The following is a 27,661-nucleotide window of genomic DNA, read 5'->3' on the forward strand; positions in this document are numbered from 1 at the left end:
AACGCACTCTAAATGGTCTCTTTTAGCCTGTCATAATCTTTCTGTAAATACAGTACGGTAAGCTGGCCTTTAAACTACATCAGTTTTGACATTTGCATTGTTACCAAAAATGGGATACTACTCAGATAGTGTTCGCTTTGTAGTGGCAAATTATATGTATTAACCAATTTTTTTATATTTATTATCTCAATTTATTATGGTAGGCATAGCTCTTCTTTGAATGTATATTTTACTTTGAGTTCAGATTATTATTTGCAATGTGATGTGCAACTATCGATTTTGTCAAACAGGCAGTAACTGAAACCCTATTAGGAAGAAGCATGATAATGTGTAGCATGTGTGCAGTGAGGAATGAATGTTGTACACAGACTTCCATCTGTGTAATGGTGCATAGGAATTGCCCGTACAGCAGAGATGTCAAGTGCATTTATGCTAAAATAGACAAAAGCATATAGATTATGAAATTTAGGGGCACCAGGCAAATCCAGGAGGATGTTCAGCAGTATCAGTTCTTTGTGATTTGAATGAATCCTATGAGAGGAGCTCAGACAGAGAGGATGAAACCCTTTGATGAAGGAACATTTGCTTAATATTAAGACCAGAGAAACATTTTTTTTCTCCTGTTTTAATTCAGGAGTTTAGCTCAGATTAAATAATATGCCATCTGCATTCCAGGCATACAACAAAAAAATGAGGTATTTTACATAACATAAACAAAATACAGAAAAACAGCCTTATTGTTGTCTGTGATGCTAGCACTGTCTTTCAGACTTAAAGCAGTCTAGTGAAATGCCACATTATTAGCAAAAAAAAGATACTGTAAATATAATCCTAGAATGCCACAAATGCTGATTTTTCTCCAGTTTCTGAGAATATAGTCTCATACCCTTCTCCCAGTTTTCTCTACACACATAGAGAGATTTGCATTTTTTCAATTCTGTTTGATTTGGTTGATTGGTGTGTTTACAACTGTTGCAGATTTTAGTGTCTTGTAAGGCTAATCTTGAGAGAATATATTTATTAAATACTAAAAGATGAAGGTGAGACATCACTGTGCTGTTTCTTACTGTCAGTAGCCTGTGAGAATAGACCAGGATGGGGGCATGGACGTAAATACCTCCTCTTTAGTGCTTGAATCTTGAGAGGGGTCTGAGCAATTTAGCCAAGAAAAGTATTGGTGTTCCTACCCAGAAACAACCTGGATTTCTTTCAAAATCCCACTCTAACTCTGGGTAGCTTGTATGTATTACTGCTAGGGTGTACTGATCCCTGCAAGTAATCCTGTAAATTGTTTTATCAAAAAAGAACCCTTCTTTCCCATAGTACTTGCAGTTTATGCTTACATTAGGCATGATTAACAGCTCTCGAGACATGGGAACAAGTGTGCAGGAAGGAAGGAAGGAAGTGAAGGTAATGCTGCCAGCTTGCACAATTGTGCTGGGAACAGGACGACGTTTAGGAAACCTTTGGCACTGCCGCCTTATTTCGCTGCTCAGGGTAGCAGAAAACACTGTCCCTGTCAGTGGGGCAGCGTCAAGGAGTGGAAAAGATCCTTGTGCTTTGCAAGGACAGCAAAAATGCTCCCTTGCCCTTTTCCACAGGGAAAGACCCAAGTAGAGGGAGGATGTATTTATGAAGCCTGTGGTTGATCTCCATCTGCCACAGGTAGAGTGTGCTGCGGGGTGGCTGCTGGACAGCCCATCCATGGGTGCTGGAGGTACCATGGCACAGAGATGTCCCAGGCAATTCTGCCTTCTCTTAACATCCGTTCCAGTCTGTCTCTCTGCTCAGACCAATATAATATTATCTGTTTTACTTTTTAAAGCTTTTCTTTAGAGTCGTGAGAGTGAGATGTTGACAGTCGTTTGTAATTATATTAGTTCAGGGACTCTTCTTGGGCTGGTGCCTTACTCTGATCTGTATCACAAGTCTTGTGATTGATGCTTTTTTAATTTTCACATACACCCAGAAACTGGATATCAAAACTCCCGCTCCAGACTAGCCTTGAGCTTTGCATAGGTCTGTTGCTAGCATGCAAGGCAGGAGACTTTGTATAGAGAGATAAGACCACCCCTAGAAGAATAGTTGAAATGTCCCACAGTTTTTTATTGTAATAAAGACAGGCTGCTTTGGGAAAATGGGAGCAATTGGGGAAAGTCGGGAGGTGTACAAGAGAGTCTGCGTGGGTGGATGGGGAAGAGGAATGGAAGAACTGTGGTGTATGCAGGAGAGCACCTGGGGTGCCGCAGGGCAAAGGCAGAGTGCTTGCAACAGCTGCAAGGGGATAGCGGTGAGGAAGTATGAAGCATGAAAATAATGCATAAAATAGAATTTTATTGATAGAAAGAGGAGCAGACCTGTGGAGAGAAGTGGATACAGGGCTGAGCTGGCTAAAGAGACTGTGTCTGATAATATAGAGAGTGTAGAGAAAATACAGAGAATGCAGAAATGCAGGCAGAAGGCTGAGGAAGGGAGTTGACTAGCATGGCAGGGTTATTTTATCACAGGCTAGCAAGATAACGTGTAGATCGGATAGTTCCCACTTCTGCATGTTCATCTCAAGTTAAATTTCAGTCCTCAAATGCTCAGCCATGCTCTTAGGAGAAGTTGTTTCCTCCTGAAGGCTCAAAAAAACCACGTGTCAATTATATACATGAACCTCAGCCAAACCTCAGCATGGCAAGCTTGCCTTATCCTGGAGTTACACAATAAATCCAGCATTAGAGTGTGCTCAGCAGAGGGAAAACAAACATTTGACATGGAAAGGAAGGAGCTTTAAGTGTGTGCTTGCAAAGGAGATATACTGAGCAAATAAATTATAGGTCAGGCTACTGAATTGCTCACTCCCTAAGGAATGCGCAGTATTTACATGAAATTAAAGTTTTAAAAAAATAGTTGTCACAGAATTCCCAAATGAAAAGGAAATAGATTTACTAGAAACAGTAAGTGTAGTTTCAAAACCAAGTATCTGTATAATTCCATATGCAGCTGACTGCTCCAAATGATTGAWAGCCTGTTTCTTACCAATGTTGCATTTTTTCTGTTTGACTATATATCAATAACTATAACGATCCTCTCTTTTCCTGATATTTTAGGTACAGAGAGAACTGGCTGCTGTCATTGCCTTGAAAGCAAGGAAGTCAGGTGAGTCAAGCTGGACTTTAGAGAGGTTTTGTAACAGTGCTCCCTTTTGTCATTTATTGAAGTATTTGATTTTTCATTGACATCTTATTAACATTAGGAAGCAAAGAAAGCAGACCTTATTCCTCACTGAGGGCATTGTTTAATGGAGAATCTGTGTATACAGCACAATGCAATTACTGTCAAGATTTGCTTTCCCTAGCTTTTCACATCTAATAACCTAGCTGATAAAATCTGAGTGTTACGGTTCCAAATGTGAACTTGGGTCTCTTTCTGGCCAGCATCATTGTTTTCTCTTGGCTTGCACTGTATCAGAGAAGCTTATGTGATTATTTGACTTACATGTAAGACAAATAAGTTGATAATTTTGATGTATTTTCTTTTATGGCCCAGTATTTTATGCTGTCTCCAACGTGTTTTAGCTGCCCAGTCAGGTGCATTGCTATATGCTAAAATAAAAGAAACAGCAAAAAGTTTAATTAATGTAGGTCTGAAATCTTGTGTTCTCTTTTTCTTTATCAACCTCTAATATTTTAGAACAGATGATCACCAGAGGCTCCTTTCAACCTCAACTATTCTGTTGAATAGAAACTGTGTTTATGCAACATTTTCCAAGGCTTAGTCCAAGATGGTGGAATGATCACTTGTAGGAATGAGGATCATCAGAAATTTAATTTCCAACTGCAGGGTGTATTTTTCTGACCTTGGTTTGGCTAACCATAAAGGTACAGTGGGGTGTACCTGTAAGGGTATAAACAGATGTGCCTCAGTATGAATCTCTACCAACCTAAAACTTTGCATTGCCTGTTGTTCCTTTCCTAGGGTTAGGTAAGTCTGAGTGATTTTTTTTTTCCCTTTCTTTCTTTCTTGGTCAATAAGTGCAATTTTTAGTTGAACACATTCAGTAGTTCTGTTTTCAGAAACTTTGCTTTTCATGGAGATGTTCATGGGAGAAAAGGAGGAGGTCTCGCTCACTCTTTGCTCATTAGACCAGTGATCAGTATTTTGCCCTAACGTGTTGGAGGCATTTGAATCACTTCCTGAATTTATGGTTTCCATATTGCTCTTGAATTCTCTAAGTCCATAAAGGCCAACTTTATGCTGAGGGTGTTCTTTCCTGAAGACTTGTTTAGTATATCTGGATGACTGTATAGGCAAGGTTGTTATCAGGGCAGTAAAAGGGAAAGGTGAACAGAAATTGAAAAGCTCTGAGAATTTGCATTACAGCAAATGCTGGCGATACAGTGCAAAGACAATAAAACCATGGTTGGCTCAGCTCTGTTGGGGTTTATTAGCAGAGCCACTTGCAGAAAGTGTCTGCACTGCTGCGCTGGTGTGGAAGCAGCAGAGCTGGGTTTGCCTGGCACTGCGCAGGAGCTGACCAAGCCTGCTGGACCAGAGCTGATTCTGCACAGGTTGACTCTCTGGTGTCTTCATCTATAGCACAGTTAGTCTGCAGCCAGAGTAACGCGCCTATGGCAAAGTGAGAGTTGAATGTATTTCTAGAGTGAAACAGAAGCAGAGCTGACTTAAATTACTGGCATGTTCCCAAAGTCATTGAGGTCTTCGGGAGTATTTTCATTGACTTCACTGAACATCTCTTGTGACTTCAACGATTTTGATGGGAATTGAGATCACAGATGATGCACTTCGAGCTGTTTGTCTGAGCTGTTAATAGTACTACTTGATCATATCTCTATCTATCTATCCATCTATCTATCTATCTATATCTGTGGCTTACAAATACAGTACAATAGTTATTATACACACACACACACACCATGAATTCTCAAAATGAAGGCACCAGATGCTATGTGGCTAGCATATGTGCAAATATAAGTATTACAGAAATATGTGGACACAGTTTGATACATGTTCATCTGGAAATAACAGTACTTATAAGTTATATTCACAATTGCCTGTAAATGTAAAGTTACAGAAAGCATATTCAGATCTAAGTGTGAATTCAGACCTAAGCTGCTTCTGTGAGTGTAATAGAGTTGTTTCTGAAACTGCTGTAGTAGTTGATACGTTACCACCCATCAACTACTTGCTCTTAACTGCTATAATGCCAGTCCCACCTGAATTTTAATAGCTGGTCATGTAAATGGCTCTGGTTTCAAAGAAAAACAGGTTATTTTAAGGAATGGTTCAAAGTGACCTTTTGTTTTGCAGTAAAATGGGCTAAGAGTATGGTTCCATGTACCTTTTTTCTTAGTGGCTACACAGGTCTAAGAAATCCCTTTGCCTAATTCTCCCCTTCAGTTGTGTCAGCAGATATTACTACTGCTACTACTAAAATAAAAACTTGATTCCCCCAAAGGGGTTATTTTTAATCTGAATTAGCCCCTCGCTTCCTTTTGGTGAATGGCTACATAAATGGTTGTGTTGGCTGTTGGTGGAGCAGGAATGAGCGGCAGGAGATGAAAGCAGGAAAGGAGGATAGTTCTTGGAGTCACCTTTATACCAAGATAATTGTTTACGCTCATTGAACAGGTAGAAATATTTTAGTTAAAAATCACACCCTTAAAAAAACAAAACTCCCTATAGGAAGTTTGAATTGCCAACCAGCCCTTCCTAATACATTAATGTAAACACTTAAAATAACAGCTTAGATTTGAACAAAAGATATTTCCTTAGTCAGTTTAACTAGTGTACACTTGTTTTTGAAATTTGGATTTCTTTATGCCTCGTGTTGGACTACTGTATGAAAAATGGCTACGTGATCAGGCATAACTGTAAGGTCTAAGTTAACTAAATGTCTTTACTACAGCAGGAGCAGAGTGAATTAGGGTGGTTGATTATGCTTATTTATTTTATTGCTGATGGTTAAGTTCACAGCATAACAGTTACAGTTAGCAATGAAGCTATGGTACGCCATGCCTGGTGAAATGAAGCATATGTCAGAGAAAATACTTCTGGAGCTGAAAGCCACGGTATCTTTCTGAGATACTGTTCTTCCAGCCTTGTCCAAGGCTGTGTAAAATTCCAGGAAATAAATGCTTTGTCTGACCTTTGTTGGTTTATTTTGGCATAAAAGCAGCGGAACACGGCTTTTGGGCCAGCTGCTGTGATGTGCTTCCAGGCTGGTGTGAACGGCGTGGGCGCCTGGCACATATGCCCCGGAGTTAATGAGAGTGGTGAGTGCGGGCTGCAGGCAAGGTTCCTAACCTGAGCAGGGTTTGAATGTAAGGGGTAATCTCTTCATTAACTGAAAGCTTTCCTAGAGATCAGAAGCCTTCAAAAACAAAGCTGTTGTGCAGAAGTTCCTGTAATGTTTTAGTTGTTCGTTGGTTTTTTTAAATTACAGTATTTCAGCATATTTTCTCTAGATATCTGGTTAGCACTGCCAGTAAGAGCGAAAATGAGTATTTTTTGCGTGATTTAAGGACTCTGAAATTTGTTTCTGAATTACTTTAATTTCTGGATCTACCTCCGCCTTTAAGAGACACATTGCAGTGATTTAATTGTACTAGAAAAACTGGCTGATTAAAACTTTAACGTTATTTGTCTAGGACAGTAATAGTAATCACTGGGTTACACTGCATGAAAATTGCTATACAAGCTCACAAACACTACAGCTTCCGTTGCAAGAGGTGAATAAGGTCAAAGTATTAAGGTCTGCTATGCTTGGAGAGGGGAAACATTGCCTTTGGTTACCTGGGTGAATTAGTTTATCTTTTTAAATGAAGCTTGGGTACTTAGTAGTCAAAGAGGTTCAGTATATGAAAAGTAGTAATTACAGCTATTTCATTTCTTGGACCAGAATGGCTGTTTCAGTTCAGAGATTTATACATTGCCTGTATCTAATGACAAAATGCTTTGAAAACCACAGTATAGAGACATGACCCTAATGTGGGTAGGGCAGAGTATCAAATTCTTGCTAGTACAGGACCTGACTTGATGGAGAATGTCAGAAAATAAAAATTCTATAGGGTGTGGAGGAGAATGCTTTTCTTCAAGAGGTGTTCTTTCATTTTTACTGCGTGTGCAAAGAAGAATATGAGAGGAATATTAAACTGACAGATGGCTGAAGGAAAAATGCAATACCTGAAAAATGAGTAAATTCTTTCTACACTGTGGAGAAAACCTCCATTTTCATGTTTCAAGTGTATGCTGCACACATACCACTCTGATCAGCAAGGTAAAAACAGGTAGATAGGTACCTGAGAGCCCTTCTGCAGAGGGAACTCAACATTGTTAGTTTCTCTGAAAATAAAATAAAACTAAAAATGTAAAAAACAGTAAAATTAATGCCTGGAATCCTGAAGCTTTGATAGACCTCAGTAACACTGTTGACTGGAAAGCACAATTATATTTCATTAAAATAAAGCCCTCATGATAACACTGGACTAAGAGAGGAAAATGAGCTTGTGCACTTCTCTGTGGCATATAAAAATGCATTAAAATTGTTCTTGTTTAATCTTAGAAATAAATAAAATTGTGTCTTCCTTGGATTGGTGAAAGCTCTTGGGGAGGCAAGTAAATGGAGCAGAATATAACTTTGGTTTTAGTTGTAGACTCCTGGCTTTAGAATTGTTCTGTTTATTTATACCTTGCTGGTTTCTGATTGCTGCCACAAATACGCGAGTTGCTTTGTACCCGTTACAGAGATGCATCCTCTTCTGAAGGTTTACAAGCGCTGGCATGTATTGCAATTGCCTGTCAGGGCTCATGTCATGTTTCCCCTGAGTTACAGGTGGTAGCTAAAACGAGGATAAAATCCAGCAGACGACCCGAGGCTGGAGGCACAGCTCCACAGGTTCACCTGGACCGATCAGGGTCTGTCAGGTTGCCGCTCTTAGCTACTGTGAATCCTGCCCGTGAGCGAGGAGTGCTGCTTTTCTGTCTGTGAACCTGGTAGTGCCCCATGGCGTTATCCAGCAAATCCCTTGAACTTTATATCTAAAGGAATGTATATGACTTTATACACATAAAGGAGCGTTTGCAAGAGCGTGACCCTGGTCCTTGTGTTTCTGAGTGCCATGGCCAATTCAGATGTTACTGATGGCCTCGCCAAAGGAGAGCGAGGACACAGTAGCGGCAAGGTACCAAGGGGGGGACTGCGGTGTCTCCCAGGTGTTGCAGGAGCCACGGCAGGGGTGGGGGTGCTGCTCCCTTCCCCAGGGAAGGGCTGGGCTGCCACAAAAGCCCTGGCTCTTGGGTATGTTTATGCTCTCTCTTAAGAATGTGGTTCAGGTTTCCATAATATATTTAGGTACTTTTTTGTTATACTTTTCTTAAATTGACAAGTTGTATTGATTTTTTAAAAAAGCAGGTCATTTACACTTTATTCATAGTAATATGACTTTTGCAATGCACTAACTTTACACTACAGGTCTTTTGGGTCACCTCTCCCCTATCCTGGCTCCTATCTGTGCATATCCACCCTTCCTCCCTCCCCTTTCCTTTAGTATTGTTTCTGTCAGGCAGGACTTAACAGGCAGCGAGTATTTTTATCAGGGGGCAGAAGATGTGATATGAAACAGTCACTGGGGCTTGAGCTTTGCCGACATGAATGAGAAGTAAGCTGTGAACAGTTATTCCTTTTCCAAGCTGCAGTGCCACCTCTAGAGCACTGCTGTCAGAGCTGATTGCGTGGCTGTACTTTAATACACTCCAGGCAATGTCAGCCCGGTAAAAAACATGAGAGTAGCCAGGCTGGGTCAGGGTAAAAGTCCACCCAGATCCCACCCTGCTGTGGGTGGTGAGTTTTGGATGCTTCGAGGAGAGAAACAGCAAGTACACACAATCCTTCTTCTGATGGACACACTCAGCTTATTACCAGTCTGGGGTAGATAGATTTTGCTGTACCCACGCTGTTGTGGTGGGTAGCCCTTGGTGGGCCTTTCTTCCATTAATTTGTCTAATTGCTTTTTGAACCCACTTATATTCCTGGCCTTCATCATATCATGTGGCTGTGAGTCCCAAAATTCATGTGTGTGATATGTGAAGACATATTTTTTCTTGCCTGTTTTAAACACATTCCCTGCTGCTTTCCCTGCTTGGTGATATAACTCTTGGGTTGTGGAAAATGGTGAATAATCAATATCCAGATTCATGATTTTGTAGACCTCTATCACACCCCTGGGAGTTGTCTCTTTTCCAGGCTAAAGTGCAAGTCATTCCTCATACAGAGTCCTTTCCATTAAATCTCATGATCCTTGTCACATCTCCTAGTTCTACTGTGTTATTTTTGAGATGGTGCAGCCAGGAGACCATGCAGTATTCAAAATGTGGAAGCACTCCAGCTTATGCAGATTTTCTGTGTTTTCTGTTTTATAACATTTCAAGTAATTACTAACCCTCCTCCCTTTTTTTAAACTATTTATCTTTTTGATCTGTGCTGAGTGTTGAGCTAATGTTTTGGAAGACTATCTATAGTTATTCTAAACTGTTCTGAACTGTAATTTGGAGCGGGTTGTTGCCTACATATAGTTAGGTCTGATTTATCTTAAGTGCATTATTTTGCACTTATCAGTATTGGACTTTATATAATTTTTCCTTCCAGCTACTCAGTATCATTAGATCCTTCCAGCAGTTCTTCACAGATGTCTTTATATCTGACTATCCTGGGTGGCCTTTGCATCACCAAAATCTTTTGTGTTTGTGTGTAGCTTTAGAGCAGAGCAGATTTAAAAGCTTGCTGTGTCCACAGGAGGTGCTGCTGACCCTGGGAATGCACCCCTAACTGCTCTCCTTGCACTGGCTCTGGTGTGAAAAGTTTATAACTGTGCGAGTTTGGTGTGCTGAACTGTCTCTGGGGCTGAGACATGCTGCAGCTGGCTCAAAGGAGGGGGGGGTGGGTTTGTATCACTGGGCTGACTAGCAAGGATGCAGTCTGATGAGTTAGCTGAGCTGATAAAACCAAAGGGTCTTACTTCCCCTTCTCCCTCCATCCCTCCACCCCTCTTTTTCCCAAGTAGCACAGATCCTTGTAGGACTCACCTGTAACCTCCCTCCATAACAACTAGCAAAAACTTTGTGAATTGGTGCTATATAAAGGTCCTATGCTATGTTTAACAGTTTTATTTACTTGTAGAACAGAGTTGTTATGTAGTGTGCAGAAATCAGCATGAATTTGAATTAGATTTGTACACATATGTCAAAAATGGGTTTATAAGAAATCAGTCAAAATACATGATTAAAGACTATTAAATAGTGGAGAAATTCGGTATTGTGTTTCAATCTGGAACACATTAAGCACCCTTTGAATTTACAGCTCTTGTAAGCAAGTAGATATGCACTACCTCTGGTGTGAACTGTGCACAGGTGATTCTTGTTTATTTTATTGCTTATTATTTTATGCAACTGAAAACCTTTAGGGACTGAAAGAACGCATTCCACCTTACAGAGTAAAGTGGCAGTAGTGTGCCATAGAGGTGTACATTTTCGCCTGTGGAAACCCTGAGAAAGTTTGAAAGTTGAGTAAAGGTTAACATACAATGTCAATATCTGTAAGATCTTCCTGCTTTTGTGTGTCCTCTTACATCTCTTTTCAGTGAGTTGATTTACTTAACGTAGGTAAGATCTTATTTCACTACAACATCCAATTCCTCCAAGCATCAAGTGCTTGAAAGCAAGGGTCAAAGTTACCAAAATGTGTGGAATAAGACAGAGTTCTTTTATGAGCGTTAATACTAGTATTCATCCTAGACAAATAGCCACCCAAATCAAAGGCATAGGGGTGTCACGCGTGAGGTAGGTTGCAGTAACATTGAATCACAGTAGCCCTCCAGATCTGTTCTATTTTTTCCTTTCTCAAAAGCTTTGCCAAACTGTGGTTCAAAATAAAAGTTGTACCTAAAAGCATAGTCAGTAATAATTTAAAAGCTGCATTGTGCTTTAAGGATTTCATGCCTTGAAGTAAGAGACGTAGTCATGCTGGCTTCTCTAACTTACCCTTTTCAAACATTTTGTTTCTTATTGAACACCCACCCCTAGCTACCAGTGCCTTGTTGCATCCCTGGGGATTCTCGCCCTGATCCTGGGATCAGGCTTGTCTGTGAACCTGCAGTGCTTCGGAAAAGGTGGGAGCAGACTCCCTCCAGCATCAGGGGATGGAGCTCTGTGCTTGTGCAGTGAGGAGCAGGAAGAAGTGACGCTCTGTGCTGTGGCTTCATCTCTGACCGCCTGTTTTGTGCCCACCCTGGGCAACGCTGTTGGTGAGAAGTGCCCTGGACAACGTCAGTGTACAGGCTCTGTGTTTGTGCTCGCTAGCCTTTGTATATTCAGAGGTTTACATAAATCAGGATGAATTCTGAGCATTGGAAAGAAAAATAGGTGCTCCGGAGAGCTCTCTGTTGGAGTTATGATGAGAGAGATTTTGGCAGTTCATTGTCTGTTTTTTGCAGTTATTCTAGAACTTCTGGCATAGATCTTTTTGCACAATTTATAAGGTACTTGCATTGCTCGTTTCTGAGATGCAAAATAACTGTATGGATGACGTGCCTTGCGCCTACACAAAAATGGATTGCTTTGTGAGGTCAAAAAGACAGGAGCTGTGCAAAAATCAATTCCCAGGAGAATGTTTTGTTTTCAGTGAACGGGGGGAGGCATTTACAGAGAGTTCACAGAATATATTTATTCAGAGTTCTCTTTGCTTCCTGCTCCTTTCCTGGCCATGCCCATAGGATGTTTCCGTGGAACAGAGAGCAGCGTTTTGCTTCACGCCAGCCCGCTCAGGCACCTTCCTTTAGTGATTGGCCTGTACCTCTTTGTTTGAACACTTCCCAGCTCTCCACGCCTGCTCATCATGGAATGGTCTCTTCTCCACCCTTCCAACATGTAGCTGTCAGGCAACACTGTTAGAGATGCATTCATTGCTGCTCAGTTTTTTATTTTTAAATATCTTGCATGTGAGAATGAATGTCTAAAAGCATGGGTAAAAGATAAAGCTTTTTGTATTCAGCCATTGAATAGTTTTCTGCACAAGCTGCTATTGCTACAAAGAATATTGCTCTTTTCCGTTTATGTAATAATCCTAAATTGTGTGCAATTGATTTGCCACTTTTTTTTCTCCTTAATGAAAACTGGTATGATTTCATATTTTGCCTACCTTGTTTATCCAGAGTAGTTTTACAAATTACATTCTTCTAATGCTCCACCATCTTGGATGAAATGTGACCTTCAAACTCAAATGAAAGGGTTCAGTCCAGATAAATAAAACAAACAGAACTTGCAAACAAAAACAGTTGTACTAGGAATGTGAGAAGAATAGCAGCAAAGCCTTTTGTCCGTAATATGAGAATACTCATTCTTTAATTTACAATGGTTATATAATGCAGGCAGTTCTGAGTCTCATTTAAACTGAGGTTTGTCCTTCTTGTGGTCATCCAGATGCAGTGAAAAGGAGCAGTGCCTTAATGATATGTGGATCAGAAAGGCCAAATCTACATCTGTTAGCCTCCTTTCTTACCACACTGGCTTTGCTCTGTTTAGGTTTAAGATTCCTACCTATACTGTTATCTGTTCCTTTTGATAAACTCTGCAATGAGAGGAAATGTTTTTGCATAATTTTCAGGAGTCCTGTTTCCTATTTGAGATCTGAGGAATGGCTTCCAGCACTAAGACCCTTGGGAACTTATTTTTCTGTGTGGAAGCTAGACAAGCATAATGAGTACCCTCTGTACAAATTCAATATTAGTTCTACACCTAAGGTCAAGCAAAAGTTAAAGACCATTTTTTATGTGACAGACGTGAAACCGACATTACATTTCATACTCCTGTCATTTTAAAAGAAAATAAAATGCTGGAGTCGATATTAAATTGATTTAAACATCAAAGCATAAATATCAAGAACTGGTTATTAGTATTTTATATTAGTGCTGGAGAGAAGCTGCCACCATAGTCACTTGTGGAATAGTTCGTTCCCCAATTTACAGGCACCTCTGCTCTATCCCATGCTTGCTGTGCGCTCCTAGAAGCAGAGGTGCTGAACAATGCTGTAAGCAGGAGTCCCTCTTCAATAATTTTTGCATTTTCTTTGTTTCTTTAATTAGCTGATTTACTCAGCTGATTGCACAGCTGTCTGGGCAACACCCCCCCAAGGGCCTGCCAACTGTTTCAGAGATATGTAGGGTACTCAGTGAAGGGAAATCTGTACAGTAATTTGCATATATATATATATATGCAGAAATAGTGGGAAAGAATGAGGAAGCTCCAAGGCAATTTTTGTGTTGCTAATAAAAGGAAACATGTTAAGGATGAGCTTAAAAACCTGTCTCTTTTCAGTAATTCCTGGGAAAAGATTACAATTTCATGGTAACTAAGGAACCAATTCTCAGTTGGAGGGTTTTATTTCTGGGATTCTCGCTGTCTCTTATATGCAGCTTTTCAGGATTTCAGAGGTATTCAGCTCTTGTTGTTTTTCCCTCTTTTATTTGGAAATAGGACTGGGGAAATATAGAAGTATGCAGGGGGGACCTGGTCTGGCTTAAAATGGTCCCCAAATCTGATGTTTGTAAAGCATTTAATCTTTGCTCATCTTCCTTTCCATTGCTCAGCCCTACTGCCTTACGTAAGCTGGAGGATCTGGTGTTCAGTTTCCCCAGCAGTATCAATATGAGCTATTCATTTTTTTCCACTCTGATAAATTAATAGGCATCAGCAAATATTATAACACTGTCAAACAGGTCAGAGCTGCCATAGTAACCAGCCTCTCTGGAGCTCACTGTATACCCTCCACAAAGAATAACAAGGGATATCACAAGCCCCACTGTGGAAAATAATAATAAAGTTTTCAAAAATCATGAAATCGGCTTAGAATCATGTGATTTAAAAAAATGCTTTTGTTGTTATTTGTTTCTTACAAGCGTCCTCCCAGAAACTTCCTTTTGAAAAACAGAAAGGAAAGAAAGGTGCCTCTCTTGAAAAATTTGGGATCTAAGAAGAATGCCAGAAGTTGGGAGCTTCCTAGGAGCTGGTGACAATCGACTGGTGCAGGCGGTTTGAGGGGGCAGAGAGACTGTTGGCTTGTCAAATAAAGCGAAATTCTACTACGCAGCAGTCCCTTCGCCACTACCACGGTGTTGGGAGCCTCCCATCTGCAGAGGATGTGTAGGTGCCCTTTGCTTGCTAGCTAGAAAAAAAAAAAGCTGTTTTTTTAATTTTTTTTTTAACCACGTGGTAGTGAAAGGATTGAGATCTTGCAACGAGAGAAGTAGTTTGCTGTTCTAAGACGTGAGCAGGTTAAAGAACCACAATAAATAATAAATGAACATCCTTATTCCCCAGGAAAATGCACCGGTGCACCACGAGGAGCATAGCGCAGGGGTTGCTGGAGCTCCATACTGCGAGACGAGACGAACGCTGCCTCCGGAGCAGCCGTCGGGGCCTGGCGTTTATTTGGGTGCCTGCTATGTCATGCTGTTCAGGAGCAAAATGGTTAACTGCGATGGCAGTTCTCTCTTAAACATTTAAATAATGAGCTTTCAAAGTTAACACCCTATTAAGCCAAAGGGAGGAAGTTCACACCTCTGCTGGTGTTATTGTTCTGGTCTGGCTGGCTGCAGATTCCCCGGGACCTGGTTTGTGCTGGGAAGGTTATCTTTGCAGCCAGAAGGGGTAGAAAGAAGAAACTTCGTTTATATAAAAGGAAGAAAGCGGAGCTGCTGCACAATGTGGCAGAGCCTCTGGGAAGGCTGCAGTGCTGCGGCTTCCATGAGTTGTTTTATGTGTGTCTTTTTCACCAGTCCTTTCCACTTTCACTTAGGTAGAAGGTGCTGCCATTTTGAATAGAAAAAAGTATTAAAAATGAAACAACATGCACGGTACTATGCAATTCTTTAAACCTTTTTTGTCAAGCGTAATTAATTCACCTTCACACAGACCGGTGTATCGTGGGGGCATGTAAGTAACCCTGGAGCCGCCTCATCTTGACTTGGCAGGAGTCTTCACGGGCAGAAGGAGGTGCCACGTGCTGCAGGTGGCCATGGCCCTTGCTACATACCGGCTGACTCGCTGAAGCGAGTCCTTTAGCACCCCTAGAGCACTCTGTGCCACAGGGAAAGATGAACCCTACCACTGTCTTATATGTGCTTTTAACTTTGTCATGTGGCAGTAAAACCAGGGGCACACTGTAGTCAGTAATGTTGACACAGAATATTCTCCGTTTTGGTTTAAGTGACAGTTCCTTTCCTTTTCCTGTCAGACCCCCCTTGTGAGAGCTGATTTTGCTGACAAAGCTAGTAGAAAATGTTTTATTTCTTTACTTGTTTCTTTGTTGTTTTTCTGCTGGTTTAATGAGCTTAAACTATTTTCTCCTGCCCCTGCCCAAAACTTGGTTGCGCAAATTGAAAACAAAATCTTAACGCTAAACAGAAAGCCCTTTGTTGAATGAGACTTTAGAATTTCTTACTTCCTAAATTGCAACTCAACATTGATTCTGCTGGTGACTGGTGGGACCAGGCAGGGAAGAGGTTATATCGGAAATGTTGAATCAACCTCAGTTTCAGCCACATGAATATATGTGAGTATTGTGTGTATTCCATTAGGGTTAAAGTGGGTTACTTCTCCCTGTAACAAAGATCAAAAGAAATTAAACAAACTTTACTTGTAAAAGTGATAATCCCTTTGCATATAAATACTCAGTCTCCCTTCTAGAAGGTTTCTCTACTCCAAGATTAGTTTTTTAGAAAAATCTTCTAGCAAAATCCCAGCTCTGGTCCACAGGGGAGCAAGGAAATTAGATCAGATGATGGGCCTTATGATCCTTAAGTGACCATTAAAAATCAACATCCTGAATTCCCTAAGCTAATTTGCAAATGGACACATTTGAATTGCTCTTTAGCAAGCTAATGCGCTTTTTATGTCTTCACTTTCTTTCATTCGTGGTGACCTTTTTTGTAGGTCAAAGGAAGAGAAATGCTGCAGATAAAAAAGAGAATTTACTTGTATTTTTTTTTTATCTTTGGTCTCAAGGCTGGCTCCACACATAGCATTGAATAGATTTGTATGGGTCAGGGTAAACCAGCTTTGACTTTCGCTACTGTTGCTTTGAAGAAATCCTGGAATATTTCTATCACAAGGAGAAGAGCAGGGTTTATGCTGACTGAGAAGGAAGTGTTTGGCCAAGCTCCAAAGTTTACAAGCTTTTCTATGTATGTTTTACAGTTTTAGGGAACTGTCCCACAATCAACGCTTGCCTGGGAAATACTTTCCCATCCCACCCTAAACTTCCAGTTAGTTTTCCTACAGTTGAATTTGCAACGTCAAGCCTTTTTATTAAAAAATAAATAGCCGACAGGCAGTAAGTGGGAAATTATCCTTGAATTCATATATTTTATGACTGAACTTAGTAGTGCGTGCACAAAAGCCTGTTAGGGCAGCACCTAGGCCACAGCCATAGATTAGTTTCCTGTGTGGGAGTTCAAGGGGATGTTTGCAAGTTGTTGCTGGGTTAGGAAACACACTGTGTACAGAAATACAGCAGTTTGTTTCCTATATAAACATAATTTTCAGCACTATATAGGAATATTTTAAAAAATCCTGTTGTTTCTTCATTTTTATAGACAAAATACATACTAATCTTTTCATACAGAAACCATGAAAATGTAATTAAGGGTTATTATTCCTCCATGTGGTCACCTCAGTCTTCAAGGGACTATATTGTTGTGACGAAAAAATAAGTATTTGATGGTGCGGTTCCTTGAGTATTGCTCCCTGGGTGTTGTTAAAGGGTTCAGATTGTGGCTGGCTCTTCTGTGTTTGGAGAGCAGGCAGAGAGGACGTAGAAATCAAGCTTGTGATAGAAATTTCATGGAAAAGAGGCTGATTCTGCTCTCTCTCTCCCAAGGGGGCTGGGAGAACATCAGTGTGAGGTCTGGGATTTTCTTTTTTTTCCTTTAAGAAAATATTTACTGGTTCTTTTCTGCATTCCTTGCACAGTCTAAACAACACTGAAGCCAAGGACAGCTGGGTTTGGATTATGAACTTCTTCGGCTTTTTTTAGTGTTGAGCTGTTAAATTGCTAATAAAAGCAGCTTTTCATTTTTTCTTAAGCCGTTCGTTTAGGATGCCTCTGAACTGGGGTGGTTTTCTCATCAGCTTTAAAATTGCTCCTGCTACAGTTGTTCAAAACCCGAGGCTACCTGTGACCGTTGGAGGCTGTGGACAGCTTCCGCCTCTCCCTTGCTCCCAGGGGACACCTGGAGCCGGGGCTGTGGCAAGCCGGCGGCGGCCAGTCGATAGCCACTACCCTCTCCCCAGTCCGGCTGTGTGTGGAGCACCCGTCTGCCGGCGCTCCTAGTGAAAGCTGGTGGGGTCCCCATGAAGCGCTTGAGCCTGGTCTCGTGGTCTTGCTCCGCAGCTTGCCAGGTGCTGTGCCTTTAAGCAGCATGATGAATAGCTGACGTTTGAGGGGATATTTTGGACATCTGTGGCTAGAGCAAATTGATTATAGGAGAAATCGGGAAATGGAGAGTTGGGGAAATGTTGCATTTCTGCTGTCTGCTTAACACAGTCGCTGACTCGAGGGTTTTTCAGTGGATCAGACAACTGATAGGTGGCATTCATTAATGCTTTCTGGTATCGTGGTGCTCCTGTTCCTCTGAGCAGGATTCAGCAAACTGAGATCCCCAGCGCCATGCGCCCCCCCAGTAATAGGGGCAGAGCAGGGTCAGGCACTCAGCGAGGAGGAGGCAGCTCTGGGCGGAGGAGGCTGGGGGACAGCACCTGCGGGAGTGGGAATGGGAGCGGGAATGGGAGCGAGCTTCGCGGAGCCGCTGCGTGGCTGGGCAGAGGGCTTCGTTGGGTCCATACTTTTGCTAGCTAGACTGAAGCAGGGGTGTGTGTACTTTCTCTTGCCACAATCGCATTTTGTTTCCCTCTAGCTTTAAATGCTACTTTGATTTAAACCTGATTATACATGCTTGCTCTTGTAGCTGTAGGTTGACCCTGTGTTTTCAGCATTTACCTTGAACTTCAGAGGCTGGCTGGTAAAGTGAGGCCAGCAAACCCACTAGTGAAGGTTTATATCAGACCTCTGTTCTCTTTTGATAATGGATTTTAAAAGTTCCCTGAACGGATTAAACTGCACTGACAAATTGACTTTTTTTTTCTTTTATAATTACATCTGTACTACTTTTTTTTTTCATAGCATAACTGTATCCTTCAAAGGTGAGGCAGGAAGAATTATACTCTATAGGGCATAGCAATATCAGCAGAAATGCTGCAGTAAAAAGCAAATAAATCTCTATGCTTTACTTTAGGGCTCAAGCAGTCTAAAGTCTAAAGTTACATTTCTTACAAGTTTGCTGGATGCTGCCTGAAGTTCAGGCTAACTTTACGTCACGTCTGCAACAGACTCAGAGCACATGTGCAGACACCCAAAACCAGATCTCATGGCCCAAGCAATACATATGAGCTTGGCCGCAGTAACCTGGTTGTACAGGTGAAGCGTCAGGCTGAGGGTGGAGGAGAGCGTCGGTGAGAACAGCTGATGAAGTTAGTCTTGCTACCTGTCAGTCCTTCTCCTGCTATGTGGACACCTGATCTGTGCAGCAATCAAATCCCGGGCTGCCCCAGCTTACAGACACAATTTTAAGGCAAAACAGGTGATACTTGTCTTGAAGCACAGTTCCCATGCAGACTGAGGACCTACTGAGATAGCCGGCGTGAAGGAGAGAGGAGATGAACAGGAGGAGGCACACAAGCTAAATCCTCTCACCCATGCCCCCAAGCCCCGAGCCTTGCAGCGGTCAGGAAACGGGTGGGCAAGCTGCACCGCGCTGCACTGCAAATCATTTAACGTGCAGACAGGACTGATGAGATTCGAGTATAGTGGTTATAAGGAAAGTTGCTTCTCAGGCGTTTCATCAGGACTGGCGTGCCCTGCCTCTCCTATGTCATGTTTCAGGAGGCCTGAGAGCTTACTGCCCCCCCTAAAATGCAGCAGGCAGGCATGCTAAATGGAGGGGGAAGTCCTGGGCTTTGTGTGTGGCTGTTCTGAATACAACTGTCTGATGTGTTCCTCCAAAAGAGGCCTTTTTTCTTAGGTAATTTCATAATGCCAGTTTAGACCCTTCCAGAGTTTGCATGTTTGATTCAGTATTTTTTTTTTCCTTAAAGTCTGGCAAAATTGGTGTTAAGCAGTGTTAACCGAGCTAAGTGACTGGTCTCTCTTATTGTGCCAGTACTGAATAACCTTCAACAGATCATCTTCTGCTACCATTTATTTCTGGAGATGACTTTTATGGAAGGTGATGCTCTTTAAGACTGAGATTGCTTTGCTTATACAGAATTTTCCAAGGCTGAGGTGTGGGATAAATCTGCTTGTTTTGCTTAGTCCAAACTGACCTTCAACCATATAATGAAAATAAAGGGATTTCTGCTTTTTTTTTCTTTATGAGTGATCAGGTCTTGTTATAATGGAAAAGATTGGAATTTTCTTAAGTTCCACTATTTTATCAGGAATAAATCAGTAATAGGAATATAACTATTTAGTGCTGTGAAGGAACATTTTACTGCCTGGGAAAATGAGGTATACAGGAATTTGTCTGAAAATGCTCAATGAGTTAATTAAAAAGCTAAAACTGGAACCGTATTTCCTGAATGGTAATCCTGTTTGATCTAAACTGGGCCATCAGGCTTTGCTTTTTCTTGTAATTTGAACCTGCCTACTTCCAATACATTCTCTCTTTCTTGTTTTAGCAATTCATCAAAATGAAGAAAACAGCAGTCAAGAAATAAGAGGGCTAGAAGAGCTCAAGGATACGTCTGATGCTCAGGTAAATGTGTAAGCTTAATAGCGTATCAGAGACTTTTTCAGATCTGCAAGTTGAAGGTTCTGCTTTCAATGGCTCTTTAGCATTGGGAAATGGTTTTTCCTTGATGTCTTGAGCAGGGAGCTTGTAGGAAGCAGAAAGTCTGCCGGATTTCATCTTCTGCGGCTATTCATAATAAGATTGATGATCACCCTGGGAATTAATCCCATGATGTTGAAATTGGACAGCGTTCTTAAACTACCTCTGCTCTTTCTAGATAGTATACATAGCATACACCAGATGTGAAAATAAAATGAGATATGTTTTAGGAGGCAAGGACATGTGACATTTTGATTTAATTTTAATCACTGTAAGTAGGCATGCTATGAAATGAGGATACTTATCAGTCACTTGAGTGCAAGCAACCTTTTTCTTTCTTTTCCTGTCTACCCTCGTTTACAACCAAAGCATGCTTTTAGATATTGCTGAGGAGAAATGTAGCTGCTTTCTTGAGTATTTTACTGTGGATTCCCTTATCCGTTTTGATTCTGTGAATCTTTTTGGATTAGTCTTCGACTCATTTATGCACCCAAACTCTTCAAATATAACTGTATTGCTCATTTTGAAAAATTGGTTTCTCCCAGTCTTGACTTCATTTTTTCTTCTCCCTATGCATACAACTCATAGTTCCTATCTCTGATTCCTTTTCCAGCATCTTGACAGCTAAAAAGCAGTATGTGAGAAAAACAGGATTTGCATTGGTGTCTATGAATGTGCCTATTCTAATGGGTGCAAACAGATCCATGCAGCCAAGCTTGCAGCACCTGTGTATTTCTACAGGTAGACTGGTTTGACCATGGGACCCCAGGAGGGCTGTAGGCAGCTTTGGTAGCAGACCTGGATCATGGCAGACACCCCAAGAGTGCAGGCAGAAGAACTGGGGCCCATGTGGATGTAAATGGGTATTTCTAGCATTCCCTTCACAGTAATGCTTGAGCAAGATGTTTGGAAATGACCTGCTCTCCTTTTTTTTTTTTTTTTTTTATTGCAAGCAGTTACAAATCAGTTTAAAAAAAAAAGAAGTGTAGAAGGAGTCCTAATATGTGAAAGTTTTGTTACCCAGTTTTAATTCCTGATTCACATCAGTGTGGGGAAAAGAATCAATCCTCTTAAGCTCAAGTGTATGTTACAGAACCATGGAAAAGACCCAAGGGGAAATCCTGACATCACTGCAAAAAATTTTTGGCCTTCTATTTTCCTCTTTGTGTTCCATATCTGCTTGCTTCTACTTGATTGTTGTATTTGTTATTGTTATTATTATTTTTGAAAATGTTTGTTCACAGTTGTATTAAAAATGTAAAAATAAAGGCTACAATATGTGTGCTTCAAGCTAATAAGCAGTCAGCTAATACGATTACATGGGCAGATTATAGAAAAAGTGAGAAAGTATTATCAGGATATTGATTCACTCAGCTTTTATTTGGCTGCAAACCAGCTTCTAAAATTTGAAAGAATTTGAAACATATTTAAAATTGAACAATTATTAAGTGGCCAGTTAACAAAAGTGTTTAAGTGCGCAACTGGGAGGAGGGCAGTAGTGTTACTGAAGCAGCTGTTGCTCTAGTGTGTTTGTCAGTCCTATAAAAATGACATCCTACAAACACCGAACACAGTTTGCTTTAACTGTGTGAATGATTTTTTTTTTTGCTTTAGTGAGACCATGCGTGCGACTGGAGCAAAGCAAATGATCTTTCTAGACAGCGATATATGGTTTTTAGTCTTGTGGTTGGTCAAAGGTGAAACCTGTAATAATTATATTGTTTTCAACAGAAACAGAAGGAGGCAGAGGTGCAGTAAAAAAAGATCTCTCCTGTTAGCAGATGGTGAGGGTTTGGAGCCTGCTCTGAATGCCACTTTGCTGGACATAGTATTGACTTATATTGGTGTTACATGGCAAAACAGGTGGAAGTGTAGAAAAAATTCAGTTCAGGGGTGTTTAAAAGCGAGCATGCTGTAAATAAGATGCTGTTCTGTCTGCCTAGGCATGTCTTATTTCACTTCCGTGTTACTTCTAGCATGTTTATTTATCAGTGTTATGGCCTTTCCAGAGGGAATATTTGCAGTGGACGTTCTGAAACAGAAAATGTGTTGTCAGCATTTTTGCTTTTACAAACTGATTAATTTACTTGTCTTCCCATTAAACCTTTTTATGCTGTTTTGAATATTGCATAAACACCTTTAATTATAGTAATTTTGTTCTGTGAATAGCAGTAAAGTCTTACTATAAAACTTTGACATTCTTTTACCATTCATTAAATTAAAGCCAGTTAAAATATGCACCTTTATAATTTTAACCTTCAGATAAGTTAGTACTTGTGTCTCTGTCTGCATTCATGAGTTACAGGAGTAAGCACTAACATTTGGGCATGCAGGATTTTGGATGGTATGTGCCCATGCAACATATAAATGCAAATTGCACCTTGCCAGTAGGGAGGCTTGTCTTTCCCCTTAAGAGCTTTAAAGACATTGCTTGAGAGTTAAATTTATATTGACAAGTGAAAATGACCAGTAATATGAAACTCTAACAACATCTTCCCAACCAGCTTTTAGAGGCTGTCAGCAGTTAATTAATTAGCTGAACTGGATGGTTTCTTACATTACTTAGCAGAAAGATGTATAATGGGAAAGCCAGCATAATTGAAGAAATCAGAATTACATGTGAGGAATTCATATTTTTGTTTTAATTATGAAAAGCATATTTAGCCTTTTATATTTTAAGTGCATTATTTACTCCCAGAGCCAAGTTTTAAAAAGCATGTACATTTAACTTGATAATACCCTAGCTTTCCCAGGAGATTTTTGGTTGACCTTTTATCCTCCGGAAGCCCAATAAAATACTTTTTTTAATGTTCCCTGCATTTCTTTAAATTAACAAATAGTTAACAAATAGTTGGGGGGAGAGGGCATGTTAATAAGTAAGATTTCTTCTTGTTGGTTATTTGAAACAGGAAAATGTGATTCTTTAATGAAATTGCTGATTTGAATAAAGACAGTTTTTGTGGCAGGGATAGTGGGATTGTATCTAGACCTGTTTGCTCCCTGGGGAGCATGTAGAAAGCAATCATATGTTCCCTCTGAACACACAGTGACATGGTGGGGTCGTGTGTTTGAAAAGTCATCTTTCTCCAGGGTGTTTCTTCCACTTGAGTATACTGAAGCCAATTGTGCTCCCAAAAGGGGATTTTGACTGGGGTAGGAACTTAACATGACGGTATCAGAGGAGTCACTTTTGACTTTTTTCAGAGTAGGCTCACTGCCAATGTCTTCTCATCCTTGTCGCCCAACACCTTGCTCAGAAACCCTTGCTTTTGCCACTCTCCCTCAGCCCCTGCTGCAGATTCCTCCTTGTGGATCCTGGGGCGGTCTTTCCAAGCCATTCCCACCCAGGCAGTGGTGGCAGCGGCTGCTGTCTCCTCCCCGTTGCTTCTTACGCCCTCGGCTGACTCGAGCCAGGACACTGTGGAATTCAGCCAAGTCAGGTTGTGAGATGCCCCTCAGTGACTGGAAACCAGGGAAATCTGGCCCCGTGAAATAAACTCTCTTTACTTGGATACTCCAATTTTTCAGTCTTTCCTATTGGGTCATTTAATGTGAAAATAGGCGTTCATGTCTGTGTGTATTTGTTTTGTTTATGAGTATGTGTTTTATCATGCTAGTCAAGCATATTTACAGAATAGAAATCAGACTGACAATAAAATAACTATGTCAGTGAAATGATTAGCAGAAAAGGAAGTGAATACCCCATTCCTTAGCTTAAAAAAAAGTGTTTTTAAACATTGGGCCTTACTTCATGCACTGGAGAGGAAAAATATTTGTTCAGCATAGTGGATAGTGCATTTCTGTTGGATATCCATCTGATATTTGAAATACAGGGATTTCAAACCTTCAGTGCCTCTCATATGACCTGAGTTGTCTGCATGAAACATGAAAGGGTGAAAAGTACCTCCAAAGTAGTCACAACCTCTCAAGATTTGGGATCTAATTCTTTATGGTCCCAAAGCCCTAACAGGTCATAACAATTTGAATGTCCTTAGCCTAGAAGCCTGTGGGAATCACAAAACACAGATGTTACAGTATCTGCTAGAAGCACCACTAAGCCATGGAATAGGCAGGCTTGGCTCTAGCTGATGTCCCCAAGCAATCTAAGTATTGCCTAGTGCAAACATCTGACCTCAGCCGAATCTGTGATACTTGCCCAGACTGGCAATTAAGATTTTTCACTTAGTAAGTACCTTTTTCTCTATTGATTTAACAAGACTCTGGACAACTAATTCACTGTAGTTTTCTACATTTAATAAGATCAATCTCCCCCTGATCTGCAGGTGATAATGGTGTGTCAGTGCTGTGGTTTATAAATCCATGTTCTAGAGATGGAAGATCAGGTGCTAATCTTATAGAAAATGTAGGGATCTTCAAATTAGGTGCTGCTATTCCTGATTTCGTCATGGATTTCTAACCTTCAAACCAGTGCTTAGGTTCCTTATGCAGTATGCAGGAAAGCTGGGTGCCTCAGAAGGTTGAGAACTAAGCATAGGAAATGCAAAGCACAGGTTGTATCTGAAATTCTTCTCTGGAGCACAAGTGACTGATGCAGGGTTGGGAGGAGATGACTTCATCCCGACTGGAGGAAGGTAGGCATGTAAAATTTTTCTTTCAAATAATTCTGTCAGAATGATTCTTTAGTTTCAGTAGTGGCACCTTTTTTTTTTGCCTGTCAGAATTAAAGCACTTACTCATAAAGTTGATTTGATACCCTCCTCAGCTGAAGAAGCCTTAACCCACATTTCCCACTTCCTTGGGGAAAATAGCAGACTGTAGAGTGCCTGGATGGGCACTCTCCAACCTCCAGCTGTCGTGGAAGGAGATGCTGAAAGCTGACGGGAATGGAAACAGGCACAAGAGCCTGCCTGACTTGATGGGTTCATGGTCAGGACACCCCTGGCTTTTGGTCCTGGCTCCCAAGACAGTTTATGGATTTTAGGGTAAATACCCAGGATGAGTAGGAAAAAGAAAAGGGCGGAGGAAGCAAGGAAGAAGGTTTATTTGCAGATTGCCCTTCAAGTCATATGGCAGTAAGAGAGCCATGCCACATTCCTGGCCCTCCCAGGACAGACGCTGTTCCCATCAGGAAACACCTGGGCTAATAAAGGCCACCCGGTGTCAAGCGAGGTCTCAGTTATGCAGAGGCTGTATCCATGATCAAATCGTGGACAGTGATATTAGCCACGGACTTTGCAGTGAGCAATTTAGCCCTTGTCAGCTAACATGCTGAGGGCTGGATCGGATATGTCTGTGTGCAAGCATGAATATGTCTTTACATACATGTCATTTTTATGAAACATCAGTGCTGAATGTTACAGCAGAATGCTGTCAACAGCAGCATATTAGCCAAAAAAAAAAGTTCTAATGTATTTTAGAACCATTAGTTCTTAATAGTTCGCTAACATTTTTTTTTAATATTTTAAAAAATAGTTCTAGCATTTTAAAGCAAATCTCATTTTCTTTCCTAAACAGAATTGGATGTTATTAATTTCTTATTTATAGAATACATAAACGTGGTGCAACTTTCTTTTAACTCTTATAGCTTGCATACGTGAAAAATTGTTGGCATTGGAGCAATGGGAGTTCTAGTATGTTATTTTTAGGAGTGACTGTGTTGCACTTCATTCTTTTTCCAGGGCTGTTCCTGGCTAACTTTCCCATGAGTTTTTAACCTCCTGCTCTTGTTCTCTTATGTAACAGGAAATAGGTTGACAGGAACAAACAGAATACAAGCATATCAGTCAGTCACACAGTAGCAGTTGATGTAGTTAGCCCTGCCTTCTTTTCTCCAAAGTAGATACATTTGGAGATTCAGATGTGCCTCAGCTCTTCTTGAGTTGCTTTGGGGGAAGCAGTGATTTGTTTGTGGTCAGCAAGCAGCACAGAATTACGGCAAATATGATAAAACAGATGCATTTCTTTTAGGGTTGAAACCTGTGGCAGTGTCATGTCCTGGGACTGTGGATTTAAATATCTGTTTGCTCTTTCTCCCACCCTTAAGGCAGGGGTTTTGTGCAAGCTTCAGGAAAGAGATGACATTGGACAGATTGAGCTAGTCCAGAAGCTGGCAAGAGAAAATTGTCAGTTTTTGCAGGCGGATAGAAAACAACCAGAGAAGACAGAACAAGTAAGACATTTCTTGTTTGGATTTTTTTTGTTTGTTTCTGGTAGGGGAGGGAGATTTAGGTCAGAAAACTGAAATGGCAAAGCTGGTGGTCAGAATCCAGGACACACATTAGTCATGGAGTTGTAGCTGTTCTGTTTTGTCATTTACATTTCACTGAAATGTATTAAGTTCAATATTTTTTAACACATTTAAATTATTATTATGTTGACATTAACTGTCAATTACTATTATAGTATCGCATAGCACATATGAAATAGCAGATGATTTCTACATATTTTCTACCAAATTGTTGTTTCTACCAATTATAATGAAATATTTGTCTTTTTAAAGATGTATTTAAATAACGTATAAAGTATATGAGCGCTTACAGTACTTACTTTTTTTAAATTTGTCTTAAAATTACTTTGCTGCTGGTATATTTGGAAAAAAGTGTTGACTGGAGCTTTTCAGTGTGGATTAAAAAAATGGTCTGGATAGGGAGTTTAGCAGCTTCTAAAAAAATGTATTTTCAACCAAAACTTACATTGAGGAAAGCAGCATTCTGTTTATTGCTTCTGGAAGCACGTATTCAAATATTAGTAACTGGTTTGAAAATGCACTAAAACATGAGTGCTCTGCTTATAGCACAATGTATCCTGATTTTGTTCTCCTGGTAAAAATTTCTATTCTGTTTGCCTGCTCATCTAAAGCTCCCCAGAACAATAACTGCAAGAAACAACAAAAATCCTACCTAGTCCTTTTGTATCTTGTTATATATATAAAATCTCCTCCATTTTCTACTTACTGGGCAATGGAATAATATCTGTGCTTTAGAAAAGAATTACTTTTTAGCTCATCACTGAGCTCATTTCTAGTGAAGTAGGGCTGTACAAAGGAAAAAAGAAAGATGAAATCGTATTTCAGAGCTTCACGCTGCTCTGTTCAGCAGCATATAAGGTCTAGTCTTGTGTAGTTAAATATGTAATTGTATCAGTAGGTACACACAAGGGAGGAGAGTAACTGGGCTCAAATCCCTGAGATTGAATTGTTCCTCAGCTGATCCACTAGCCATGGACATCTGGCAGAATTTCCATATATCTTTAAACCGTATCAGCAAAGCACAATTAAAAGTTTAGGAGCTTATGTAAAGAAGATTTTTAGCCAGGAAAAGTTTCTAATTGTGTTTCAGGATTTTGAAGGAAGATTACAGATTTTATAGGCGTATGAAATGGGGGAATGTTGGGACTTATACTCCAAAAATTCAGTGGTGTTTTTGCTGCTTGCTGTGGTCATTGCAAAGGGTAATGTGGTGTCAGCTGTAGTTCAGTAGCTACACAGGGCACAAAGCAGTTCTAAAAATGGAAAGGAGTGCTCAGCTTTTCTTTATTTCCCCTTTGAAAAGTACGGTACTTGGCAATTGCTGGCATATTTTAGGAGATAAATGGCTTCAGCTTAGCAGGAGCTGATATGCTCCCCCCGCCCCGTTTGCGCTGTGCTGGTGGTTGTAGGGGTGGGTGGTAATGTGGCCACAGTGGGACCTGTGGTCCAGGCAGCGCAGGCTCGGATGCAGGAGAGACTTCCAGTCCTTGGTGTGGTTGTGTTTGCTGAG

At 40.7% G+C, this 27,661-nt stretch overlaps 1 protein-coding gene across 1 annotated transcript in view; it reads left to right on the plus strand.

The window, feature by feature from the left end:
• Positions 1-27,661, plus strand: part of RAPGEF5 (Rap guanine nucleotide exchange factor 5) — a 137,629-nt gene that overhangs the window by 18,677 nt on the left and 91,291 nt on the right. Inside the window, exons 7-9 of the mRNA XM_026090916.1 lie at positions 3,096-3,144; positions 19,792-19,868; positions 25,948-26,073. Coding sequence (XP_025946701.1) covers positions 3,096-3,144; positions 19,792-19,868; positions 25,948-26,073 — 252 coding nt within the window. The remainder of the gene's footprint in view (positions 1-3,095; positions 3,145-19,791; positions 19,869-25,947; positions 26,074-27,661) is intronic.

This window comes from Apteryx rowi, unplaced genomic scaffold (assembly GCF_003343035.1).
Source record: "Apteryx rowi isolate R43461 unplaced genomic scaffold, aptRow1 scaffold_881, whole genome shotgun sequence".
Lineage (NCBI taxonomy): Eukaryota > Metazoa > Chordata > Aves > Apterygiformes > Apterygidae > Apteryx > Apteryx rowi.